The sequence below is a fragment of the Drosophila ananassae genome, chromosome 2R, assembly GCF_017639315.1.
Source record: "Drosophila ananassae strain 14024-0371.13 chromosome 2R, ASM1763931v2, whole genome shotgun sequence".
NCBI classification, from domain to species: Eukaryota; Metazoa; Arthropoda; class Insecta; order Diptera; family Drosophilidae; genus Drosophila; species Drosophila ananassae.
In genome coordinates this window covers 1,088,249-1,101,314 of record NC_057928.1, presented here as the reverse complement: position 1 = coordinate 1,101,314, position 13,066 = coordinate 1,088,249, and the positions used below count along the sequence as shown (strand labels likewise).

Here is a 13,066-nt window from a genome sequence, read left to right as displayed (position 1 = left end):
TCGAAAAGTTTAGGGGCTGTAGACCCAAAATTAAATTCATTTAAATTATAGATCGTTAGTCCCACAAAATCCCATTTTTCGATATCAGTATTTTGAAAGTGTCTCGTGAAACCCCACTCTGGGTGTGTTTGACGGGATGGGCTAAATATGTTTTTTAAATGGGTTAAACTTTATACAAAATTCTGCAAGGGTTGTTCAATCTCGGCACGAGAGGAAAGTTGGGTGAGGGAAGGGAGGGGTCAGGGGATTTGTGTTTCTTTTTTTTGGGGCACACGTTTAAGCGGGTGCCAGAAGTATATGTTTCGGGTAATGTTTCTACCGTTTCATGGGCGAAGGGAGTATTCAGTAGGTAGTGTAGGGCGGGTTGTAGTGGGGAGTTGTTTGTTGAGAGATCGTTGTTAAGCTAGTGTGGCGAGAAATCAGAGCAAGAGGAGCTGGGTGAGGATGGTCAATTATTTTTTTTAATTGTTGGTTGTAGGGTGGTTGGGGGGTTGGTGGTAGGGGGCATAGGGGAAATGGTATATTCATGATACTAGGGTGAATGTTGGGGGAGGGGATGAACTTGTATGGTATTATGGGGGATTGGGCTCATGGATAGTGTAAGTAGGATGTTAGTTTTGGATAGTGATAGGGTTTTTGGGTGGTGGACGGTTAGATATTGGGGGTATTAGGGGTGGGGGTGGTGTTTTTGTGGTTGTTGGTGGTTATGTGGGGAGGTGAGGGGAAAATTTTGTAAAAGGATGGGGATACCCCTAATTTTTCAACGTAAATAATACCGTAATTTTTGGTTTTAATGTATAATACTGTACAGTAAAAAGTGGACTCAATGTTTTTGAGTACAATTATCTGTTGTACATTACTGTGGTGCTGGGAATGAATTTTTTCATGCAGATGTCTAATTAATTCTATTAATAAAACAATAATTTGTTATACCCTTGCAGAGGGTATTATAATTTTGGTCAAAAGTGTGCAACGCAGTGAAGGAGACATCTCCGACCCTATAAAGTATATATATTCTTGATCAGGATCACCTCCTGAGTCGATATGAGCATGTCCGTCTGTCCGTCTGTCTGTCGGTTTCTACGCAAACTAGTCTCTCAGTTTTAGAGCTATCGAGTTGAAACTTTGCACACATCCTTCTTTTCCTTGCAGGTAGTACATAAGTCGGAACGGCCGGGATCGGTCGACTATATCCTATAGCTGCCATATAACTGATTGATCGGAAATGCCATAACTTAGTTGTTTTTTAAGATAGAGGGTTGGGACTTTCCACACATGTTATATTTGACCAACATATCTTATGTACAAAATTTCATAAGGATCGGCCGACTATATCCTATAGCTGTCATACAACGATCGGAATTGGCATAACTTTGGTGTTTTTTAAGTTAGAAAGATGGGATTTGATACAGATTCTATTTTGGGGAAAACAATCTGATCTGCCAATTTTCATGAGGATCGGCCGACTATAAACGATCCGATATATTTCTAATAAAATAAGATGGGTGGCGCCCCCTTAGCGGACTGCGACTGAACTGCAAGGGTATATCAACTTCGGCTCCGCCCGAAGTTAGCTTTCCTTTGTTTTATAATAATATATAATTAATAAATAATTGCGACCGTCGCAATTTTTGTATAAATCTTGATTTTTTTTTTTACTTACGTAAATATCTTAATTTCAGATCACGATCTGAGCTATCAACCACAATCATCCCAAAATGACTCCGTTCAAGTACAGTATCACGAAGAGTCCCCGAAAATAAGAAAGAATAATACCCGCTTTTTAATAACTGTTACCGACAAAAGATCGCAATTTCGGAATACATATTTTACTCGTTCACCTCAGCCTAAACGCAGGGACTTACGCCTTCATCCGCATGCTGTGCGTACTGGTGATTATTTTATGTTTGAAGAGTTGGACGATGATGACGATATGGATGTATATGAAGAATATGATTTCCTTGAAAAAGAAGATCTAAGAGCACGGCAGATTCGTCTCTCAGTAAGCAAATTTTTTTTCTAAGAATAGCTGTTTTTAGGTTCTTTAAATATCAATAAGTCATGAATACAAAACTATCTTCGGGCGGAGCCAAAATTGATATACCCTTTCAGTTAGGTCAAATTTTATATTTATATTCGTAAAGTTTGATGATGCTTATGAAAATTTCGCTATAGAATCTTTTAAAATATCAAGGGTGTGCGATTTCCGATCAATTCAGGTAATGGCTGCTATAAGTCGGCTAATTCTTATGAAAATATGTTGATCGGATTAGTTTGCCCAAAATGGAATCCACCGAGTCGAAGGTCCAAGTAGCCAGTGCTTGGATTACCAGGGAGGGTGTAATGATGCTCTGATGCCATCTTGCTCTCATATTTTTGCTTTAAGAAAACTGGGAGCAGAACAGAGCATATCATTTTTGATCAATCTGTAATAACTCTGATTCGGCAATTATCATATTTAGAGAAATAATACTATAATTTATAATACTTAATACTTCATTTCATATGGTAAAATAAAAATTCGTCAAACAAAAAATACCAAAGTTTTAGCATTCCCGATCAATCAGTTATATGGCAGAGAGACTGTTTGCGTAGAAAAAGACACACAAACGGACACGCTTATATCGACTTAGGTGGTGGGATTATTAATTTAGTACTAGGCTTAACATAAAAAAAAAAAAACAAAATACTAACAATACGTACTAATTGTATAACGTGCAGCTCGAATGGCGAGAATAAATTTGAGATAGTAAATGTAAACAGAAAGATTATAAAGATAACGAGGAAGAATTGGTGTGTTCTTGTAGGTAATTTAAAATGGAGGTTTTCATATTTAAAAGGGATGCAAGTGAAATAATGCGATACAGAACATTGTAGGTCGAACATAAAACCCCAAGAGGATCTCGCTGACGAAGTACAATGGCTTAAGAATAGAAGACTAAAGCTTCTGGTCCTTCCATTCGAAACGTTAACTGTAAGCGTATTAAAAAATGCAAGCTATACTAAATGCTATCTACCTATTAATGAGGTTGTATAGGAAAACGACACACAGCATTCTTCAACGGTTTATTAAGGAGGGTAAGTTTATTAGTAATAGTCTACTATGATTCGAAGGAAGGTAAAGATTTGCATCCCAGTTAAGTCTCCTAAGAGCGAATAATAGAATTAGAAAATTCTTCTGCACGGATTCAATGCGGTCTTGATGCATCACATATTGCACATATCCCACACATGGACCCAAGATATAAATAAGCTTTTAGTAATATAAGGGTCGTTAAATTCTTTTGTCCATCTTATGATAAAACCAAAAACACTTTTGGCATTAATAACCATTGAATAAGGTCGAAAAATTGGTGTTTTATGTCTAAAAGATCTCTCACTCGAGGTATGTCTTTCACTCGAACTACCGAACTGAGCGGACGTGCTTTGCCCGAGCTCCGGGAGAACTGCAACATAATAGTTGCAATAAAAAACAAGAAAGGAAAGCTAACTTCGGGCGGAGCCGAAGTTGATATACCCTTGCAGTTGTGCCATTTCCGATCATTCAGTTATATGGCGGCTATTGGATATAGTTAGCCGATCCCTATGAAATTTGGCAAATAAGATTATTTTGCCCCAAACGGAATTTGTACCAAGTCCCATCTTTCTAACTTAAAAAACAGCAAATTTATGCCAATTCCGATCGTTCAGTTATATGGCAGCTATAGGATATAGTCGGCCGATCCTTATGAAATTTGGCAGTTGGAGCGCCAAAAAATAGACATTTTTCCCGAATGTTTTTCTCGTAAACTATTGAATTTTTTTGAAATATCGCTTTATTATGTGAAAGTACATTTGAAAAAAAAAAGTAGAAAATATTGAGCAGTTTCAAAGATATGTCCCGTCGAAGTGAGGTCCGTCTAAAAAACACAAAGTTTTTTAGACGTTTTTTTAGACAAGTTTTTTTCAAAGTTGAACAATCGTTTTTCGTTAAAAAAAGCGGTCGTTTTTCAGCTGTAAAAAAAAAGTTTTTTAAGTAGTGCTAACTTTGTGAATATCCTGTCCAGAGGAGGGTTACTTTAATATTCTATATATTATGTGTCCTTTTTTAAATAATTGAAGATCTACATATACAAAAAAACAACTGATATAAAGAAAAACATGTTGACGAGGAAAAATACCGGCGACAAACCTGCATTGGTGCAATTTAGGTGACGAAAAATGACGAAATATTTTTTATGTGCAATTTGGTTCACCTATATTGAATTTTTTCGATACTTTGTTCGTCAGCTTTATGCGACAATTTTATATAAGTTATACGTTTCAGAAATATTATAAACAGTCTCCAATCGATAAACTTTGCGGAGATATTTTCCCGAAAATCCGCACAGGGAAGGCTAGGCTTTTTTCGAGCCAATAGTATGGACACACTAGGTCATACTGCACACATCGGGCTGTCTATGTAGTCTGCGGGGACACCATGTGCAATTTATGTGCAATTTGGTTCACCTATATTGAATTTTTTCGATACTTTGTTCGTCAGCTTTATGCGACAATTTTATATAAGTTATACGTTTCAGAAATATTATAAACAGTCTCCAATCGATAAACTTTGCGGAGATATTTTCCCGAAAATCCGCACAGGGAAGGCTAAGCGAAGACACGAGGACACATAGACAAGAAACTACATAGCCGAAGAAGAAATACGAGCTTCACAAACTCTTTCCAAATGAATTTGTCCCTTAGTTTGTCTGTTTGCAATATTTGTTTCTTATCAAACCAACAAAAAGTGCAGATTTTTGTTACTAAATTGTGAGCAAATTTTGTTTTAAAAATTTTTAAAATACCTTTATTAAACGTTAAAAAATTACACTCTTATATAAAAACAAGAAAGGAAAGCTAACTTCGGGCGGAGCCGAAGTTGATATACCCTTGCAGTTCAGTTACAGTCCGCTAGGTGGCGCCACCCATCTTATTTTATTAGATATATAGCGGATCGTTTATAGTCGGCCGATCCTTATGAAAATTGGCAGATCAGATTGTTTTCCCCAAAATAGAATCTATACCAAATCCCATCTTTCTAACTTAAAAAACACCAAAGTTATGCCAATTCCGATCGTTCTATGACAGCTATAGGATATAGTCGGCCGATCCTTATGAAATTTTGTACATAAGATATTTTGGTCAAATATAACATGTGTGGAAAGTCCCAACCCTCTAACTTAAAAAACACCAAAGTTATGGCATATCCGATCAATCAGTTATATGGCAGCTATAGGATATAGTCGACCGATCCCGGCCGTTCCGACTTATATACTGCATGCAAGGAAAAGAAGGATGTGTGCAAAGTTTCAACTCGATAGCTTTAAAACTGAGAGACTAGTTTGCGTAGAAACAGACAGACGGACAGACGGACATGCTTATATCGACTCAGGAGGTGATCCTGATCAAGAATATATATACTTTATAGGGTCGGAGATGTCTCCTTCACTGCGTTGCACACTTTTGACCAAAATCCGCAAGGGTATAAAAATCTGGGGTAACCCAATATAAGCGAAAAGACGCTTAACCACAATTTATGAAAAGCAATAGTCACGCTTTTTCTTACAGTTGTAATGTGCTAAAACAAAAATTAGTGCATTGTTTTAAATAAATAAGGGCCACGTAATGAGCTCATTGAGCAACGATCAAAAGAACGAGCGTAGAAGCTCAGGGACCCAAAAAACCGGCATTTCTCTTACTTTTCAACCCGCGATAACGAAATGGAAAAATCGGCGATTAAGAGCAACCCGGCTCTACTAACCGCTGGAAGCCAAAAGGCACCCGCGTCATAGAGTTCGCAATTTAAAAACCCCCTTCCAATGGCGGAACCAAATTTCGCACCAGCAACAAGCAGTGCTACAATTTCTGCAACCACAGCGACAACCACTGCAACTCAAAATACCACGACATCAACAATTACAGCGAGTACATAAACAACAACTTCGGAAAGTGCCAAAACGGCCCCGGCCACACAGACTGAAATGGATCGGTACATCCAATTTGAGCGCATGCTCAGCCCGCAGCGTAATCCGGCAGGCAATAAAACAAAAATTAACCGCGCCTAGAAGATCGACGAAGAACCAGGTAGATCCAGTAGTAACAGATTTACCCTACTGGCGGATATTGACGAAAACCAACCAGCGCCAGACACGGGCGTTGATCGGGAACGGTGACAACTTTCATGTTGTCAAAGGGGACATGCACGAAGCAAAGGTGCAAACCAAGACTGAAGAGCACTTCCGTATCGTGTCCAAATATCTGGACAATGCTCGGAAAAACTATTATACGTACAAGGGCATACAAGTGGTAGTAAAGGGAATCGAACTCGATGTTACCGTCGCGGAAATAAAAACCGCCCTTAAAGAAAAGGTCTTCGCCGCCGTTATTAACATTCTAAATAAAGATAAAAAGCCACAACCCCTCTTCAAGGTCTAGCTCGAGACAGAAGGCAGGTCGCTGAAGAAGAACAAAGTCCACCCAATCTACAAGCTGCAATATTATTTGCATCGGAGAATCACAGTTGAAGAGCCAATAGTATGGACACACTAGGTCATACTGCACACATCGGGCTGTCTATGTAGTCTGCGGGGACACCCACAACTCCACTTACTGCTCTACAAACAAGGACAGTACCGCGAAGAAACATGGAAACTGCGGAGGCAACCATACGGCAAACTATAGAGGATGTATGGTTTACAAAGAGTTGAAAAGTAGCATGCGTCAAGCGACCGCAACGTGCAAACAAAATCCACAGAATGTGTACATTCCATCAAAAGCTACGCCAGACGTCTTCTTCGCCAAAGCTGTGAGGTCCTCATTCGGTCCCCATAAACACCACCAACGGCTTCTCCTATGCCGATGCTCTACGATCTGGGCAAATAAAGAAAGCCCGCCGATAGAAATGTGGCGGGAATTGAAGAATGTTAACGGAGAGAGTAGAGGAGCGAAGGATTAACGGCAGGAAGCGACATTTGCAAGGATTAACGGGCGCCTCTGGCACTATATAAGGAGGGCCCCTGGAGAAAATCGAGACCGAGTCTTCTAGGGAAGCTGGAAGAGTTAAGTGAAAGACCCCCCGTGGGTAAGTCCGACAGTCTCAAGTGCGGGATTTAAAACGAGTGCGAAGGATGTGCGATCAGTAGCTTAAGGACCCCCTGTGGGTAAGTCCGGCGGCGGTACGCGAATCAGCCAAATAGCGGAAAGCAAGGAGCAAGTGGGAAAAGGATCAAGGATCCGCGGCGGAACTGAAGCCCAAGGGTAAAAAGAGTCGGGTTAGGTTATTCCCGGACACGACAGGTATCCTGGCGATAGCGACGGATCGGCCTGGCGTACGCTTTGTCGGTTCCTGACCAATAAGACCAGGTGTGATCCTGTGAAGCAAGGGATTGCCAGCTCGGGAACTCAAGCCCATCAGTGAACCCAAGCAGGGCCACGGCGAGGCGACGACGAGGGAGCAGCAGCGACGACGAGCGAGCAGCGGCAGCAAAAGAGCAGCGAAGAAGACAACAGCAACAACACAGGCCCCGCAACCAGAGTCCGTGAGTCCAAACGAAGGGAACCGTGAGACGTTTCGGCGCCAGGCACCAAGACCACACGACCTGCCGGGCGCAAGCTTTGGGTGGGCGTGTATATTGGCACCAACCCGGAGCAGGGATCGGGGATCGTCGGGAGGACGAGCGGTCGGTCGGCTGAGCCAAGCGGCCGGTGAGATTCACCCTATTTGTAAATTTAACATACTAAAGGAGATTTGTATTAAACGAAGCATACCGTGTTATTTCTGGGCTCGGGCAATTACGTCGAATCTATAAATTCGGTGGAACGTACCCCAAAATCTGTGAGCTAGTCGCGGCATTTGTTGCGAACAAACAATAGCAAAAACAGTTTGTTACAAAACCTTGCAATCTAATAAGTGCCAAAGCAGTCTCGGACTTATCATCAGACCACTCGCCTGTGCTTTTAACGCTTCTTCAAAGCCCAGAAATAATCGAACACCCCCTCAACCTGACGTCGCCAAAAACGAACTGGCTTTAATACAAAAAGTGCGTGAGTGCCCACATAGAACTCGCCCCAGAGTTTAACATGGAATCGAACATCGACTACACTACGAGCGCCCTGGGAGAAGTACTCGTTGCGGCAGCTAAAATCTCTACACCTCAAGAGGCCGAAGTATACCACAAATCTAATCAGCAAATCGAACAGCTCGTGCTAGAAAAGAGACGGACGCGTCGTGGTTGGTAAAACAGCAGATCATCAGCTTCAAAGCAACGCCTTATGGAAGCAACACGATCACTCGAAAAGGCTCTTCACCAACAGGAAGAAAATTCACAGCTGAGGTACATCCAAAATCTTTCACCAACAAGCACAAAGTATCCCCTGTGGAGGGCCCACCCAAAACTCAGCGCCCCAATCGAAACGACCACCCTGATAGGAAACTCTTCGGGATGCTGGGGTCGCAGCGACGAAAACCGAGCTGAAACATTCGCTACACATCTTCAAAGTGCCATCATTCATTCCTTGCTTGCTAACTCGCATAATACCACATCTGGAAGCTTGCAAAATTATCCCGGCGCACCAGTTTGGCTTCCGAAGAAACCACGGAACCATCGAGCATGTGAACAGATTAACATCCGAAATACGCTCAGCCTTTAAACAGCGAGAATACTGTAGCGCTATTTTGCTCGACGTATTTTAAGCTTTCGACCGAGTTTGGCTTAATGGACTCATGCACAAATAAAACGTATTTGCCAACATTCAACTCAAGAAGGTGCACCTAAAACCGAAAGCCAGCAGCCTCCACTGGATCATAAACTCAAGATCGCCACTGTGCCTGGACTACAAGCTACTACTCTACAATTCAGTCCTAAAGCCAATCTGGACATATGGCTTTCAGCTGTGGGGGAACGCGAGCAGCAGCAACATAGACATCATACAGCGCGCACAATCAAAAATCTTGAGAACTATCACTGGGGCACATTGGTATGTTCGCAACGAAACCATCCACCGGGATTTGGGCATCCTCGCAGTGAAAGACGAAATTCAGAAGCAAAAAGAGTCCTACAAGGAAAAACTGTCTTCGAACCCAAATCTCCTCGCTCTGGGATTGTCTCGGGTTTCTAGCAGATCCCGCCTGCGACGCAACGAGCTTTCAACCCAGCAATCGATTTTTAGGGCCGTCTAAGATTTGATACACCTCTTGTTAGTGTCCCAAAGAGAACATTCAAGAAATAAAAGCAACGTTAAACAAAAAAATATATAGATGTCTAAAAAAAAAGGGTACCACGATCATTAACCTGAGTTAATTTTTCTAAAGGAAAAGAAGGATGTGTGCAAAGTTTCAACTCGATAGCTTTAAAACTGAGAGACTAGTTTGCGTAGAAACAGACAGACGGACAGACGGACATGCTTATATCGACTCAGGAGGTGATCCTGATCAAGAATATATATACTTTATAGGGTCGGAGATGTCTCCTTCACTGCGTTGCACACTTTTGACCAAAATCCGCAAGGGTATAAAAATCTGGGGTAACCCAATATAAGCGAAAAGACGCTTAACCACAATTTATGAAAAGCAATAGTCACGCTTTTTCTTACAGTTGTAATGTGCTAAAACAAAAATTAGTCCATTGTTTTACATAAATAAGGGCCACGTAATGAGCTCATTGAGCAACGATCAAAAGAACGAGCGTAGAAGCTCAGGGACCCAAAAAACCGGCATTTCTCTTACTTTTCAACCCGCGATAACGAAATGGAAAAATCGGCGATTAAGAGCAACCCGGCTCTACTGACCGCTGGAAGCCAAAAGGCACCCGCGTCATAGAGTTCGCAATGTAAAAACCCCCTTCCAATGGCGGAACCAAATTTCGCACCAACAACAAGCAGTGCTACAATTTCTGCAACCACAGCGACAACCACTGCAACTCAAAATACCACGACATCAACAATTACAGCGAGTACATAAACAACAACTTCGGAAAGTGCCAAAACGGCCCCGGCCACACAGACTGAAATGGATCGGTACATCCAATTTGAGCGCATGCTCAACCCGCAGCGTAATCCGGCAGGCAATAAAACAAAAATTAACCGCGTCTAGAAGATCGACGAAGAACCAGGTAGATCCAGTAGTAACAGATTTACCCTACTGGCGGATATTGACGAAAACCAACCAGCGCCAGACACGGGCGTTGATCGGGAACGGTGACAACTTTCATGTTGTCAAAGGGGACGTGCACGAAGCAAAGGTGCAAACCAAGACTGAAGAGCACTTCCGTATCGTGTCCAAATATCTGGACAATGCTCGTGGTGGTAAGTGGTAGTAAAGGGAATCGAACTCGATGTTACCGTCGCGGAAATAAAAACCGCCCTTAAAGAAAAGGTCTTCGCCGCCGTTATTAACATTCTAAATAAAGATAAAAAGCCACAACCCCTCTTCAAGGTCTAGCTCGAGACAGAAGGCAGGTCGCTGAAGAAGAACAAAGTCCACCCAATCTACAAGCTGCAATATTATTTGCATCGGAGAATCACAGTTGAAGAGCCAATAGTATGGACACACTAGGTCATACTGCACACATCGGGCTGTCTATGTAGTCTGCGGGGACACCCACAACTCCACTTACTGCTCTACAAACAAGGACAGTACCGCGAAGAAACATGGAAACTGCTGAGGCAACCATACGGCAAACTATAGAGGATGTATGGTGTACAAAGAGTTGAAAAGTAGCATGCGTCAAGCGACCGCAACGTGCAAACAAAATCCACAGAATGTGTACATTCCATCAAAAGCTACGCCAGACGTCTTCTTCGCCAAAGCTGTGAGGTCCTCATTCGGTCCCCATAAACACCACCAACGGCTTCTCCTATGCCGATGCTCTACGATCTGGGCAAATAAAGAAAGCCCGCCGATAGAAATGTGGCGGGAATTGAAGAATGTTAACGGAGAGAGTAGAGGAGCGAAGGATTAACGGCAGGAAGCGACATTTGCAAGGATTAACGGGCACCTCTGGCACTATATAAGGAGGGCCCCTGGAGAAAATCGAGACCGAGTCTTCTAGGGAAGCTGGAAGAGTTAAGTGAAAGACCCCCCGTGGGTAAGTCCGACAGTCTCAAGTGCGGGATTTAAAACGAGTGCGAAGGATGTGCGATCAGTAGCTTAAGGACCCCCTGTGGGTAAGTCCGGCGGCGGTACGCGAATCAGCCAAATAGCGGAAAGCAAGGAGCAAGTGGGAAAAGGATCAAGGATCCGCGGCGGAACTGAAGCCCAAGGGTAAAAAGAGTCGGGTTAGGTTATTCCCGGACACGACAGGTATCCTGGCGATAGCGACGGATCGGCCTGGCGTACGCTTTGTCGGTTCCTGACCAATAAGACCAGGTGTGATCCTGTGAAGCAAGGGATTGCCAGCTCGGGAACTCAAGCCCATCAGTGAACCCAAGCAGGGCCACGGCGAGGCGACGACGAGGGAGCAGCAGCGACGACGAGCGAGCAGCGGCAGCAAAAGAGCAGCGAAGAAGACAACAGCAACAACACAGGCCCCGCAACCAGAGTCCGTGAGTCCAAACGAAGGGAACCGTGAGACGTTTCGGCGCCAGGCACCAAGACCACACGACCTGCCGGGCGCAAGCTTTGGGTGGGCGTGTATATTGGCACCAACCCGGAGCAGGGATCGGGGATCGTCGGGAGGACGAGCGGTCGGTCGGCTGAGCCAAGCGGCCGGTGAGATTCACCCTATTTGTAAATTTAACATACTAAAGGAGATTTGTATTAAACGAAGCATACCGTGTTATTTATGGGCTCGGGCAATTACGTCGAATCTATAAATTCGGTGGAACGTACCCCAAAATCTGTGAGCTAGTCGCGGCATTTGTTGCGAACAAACAATAGCAAAAACAGTTTGTTACAAAACCTTGCAATCTAATAAGTGCCAAAGCAGTCTCGGACTTATCATCAGACCACTCGCCTGTGCTTTTAACGCTTCTTCAAAGCCCAGAAATAATCGAACACCCCCTCAACCTGACGTCGCCAAAAACGAACTGGCTTTAATACAAAAAGTGCGTGAGTGCCCACATAGAACTCGCCCCAGAGTTTAACATGGAATCGAACATCGACTACACTACGAGCGCCCTGGGAGAAGTACTCGTTGCGGCAGCTAAAATCTCTACACCTCAAGAGGCCGAAGTATACCACAAATCTAATCAGCAAATCGAACAGCTCGTGCTAGAAAAGAGACGGACGCGTCGTGGTTGGTAAAACAGCAGATCATCAGCTTCAAAGCAACGCCTTATGGAAGCAACACGATCACTCGAAAAGGCTCTTCACCAACAGGAAGAAAATTCACAGCTGAGGTACATCCAAAATCTTTCACCAACAAGCACAAAGTATCCCCTGTGGAGGGCCCACCCAAAACTCAGCGCCCCAATCGAAACGACCACCCTGATAGGAAACTCTTCGGGATGCTGGGGTCGCAGCGACGAAAACCGAGCTGAAACATTCGCTACACATCTTCAAAGTGCCATCATTCATTCCTTGCTTGCTAACTCGCATAATACCACATCTGGAAGCTTGCAAAATTATCCCGGCGCACCAGTTTGGCTTCCGAAGAAACCACGGAACCATCGAGCATGTGAACAGATTAACATCCGAAATACGCTCAGCCTTTAAACAGCGAGAATACTGTAGCGCTATTTTGCTCGACGTATTTCAAGCTTTCGACCGAGTTTGGCTTAATGGACTCATGCACAAATAAAACGTATTTGCCAACATTCAACTCAAGAAGGTGCACCTAAAACCGAAAGCCAGCAGCCTCCACTGGATCATAAACTCAAGATCGCCACTGTGCCTGGACTACAAGCTACTACTCTACAATTCAGTCCTAAAGCCAATCTGGACATATGGCTTTCAGCTGTGGGGGAACGCGAGCAGCAGCAACTGTCATACAGCGCGCACAATCAAAAATCTTGAGAACTATCACTGGGGCACATTGGTATGTTCGCAACGAAACCATCCACCGGGATTTGGGCATCCTCGCAGTGAAAGACGAAATTCAGAAGCAAA

The 13,066-nt window shown here is 43.4% G+C and overlaps 1 protein-coding gene across 1 annotated transcript in view; it reads left to right on the top strand.

Annotated features, from left to right (window-relative positions):
• The window catches only part of LOC26514674 (piezo-type mechanosensitive ion channel component), a 437,306-nt gene that overhangs the window by 355,554 nt on the left and 68,686 nt on the right, over positions 1 to 13,066 (top strand). The window contains exon 13 of the mRNA XM_032453590.2: positions 1,683 to 2,002. Within this exon, the coding sequence (XP_032309481.1) occupies positions 1,683 to 2,002 (320 nt within the window). The remainder of the gene's footprint in view (positions 1 to 1,682; positions 2,003 to 13,066) is intronic.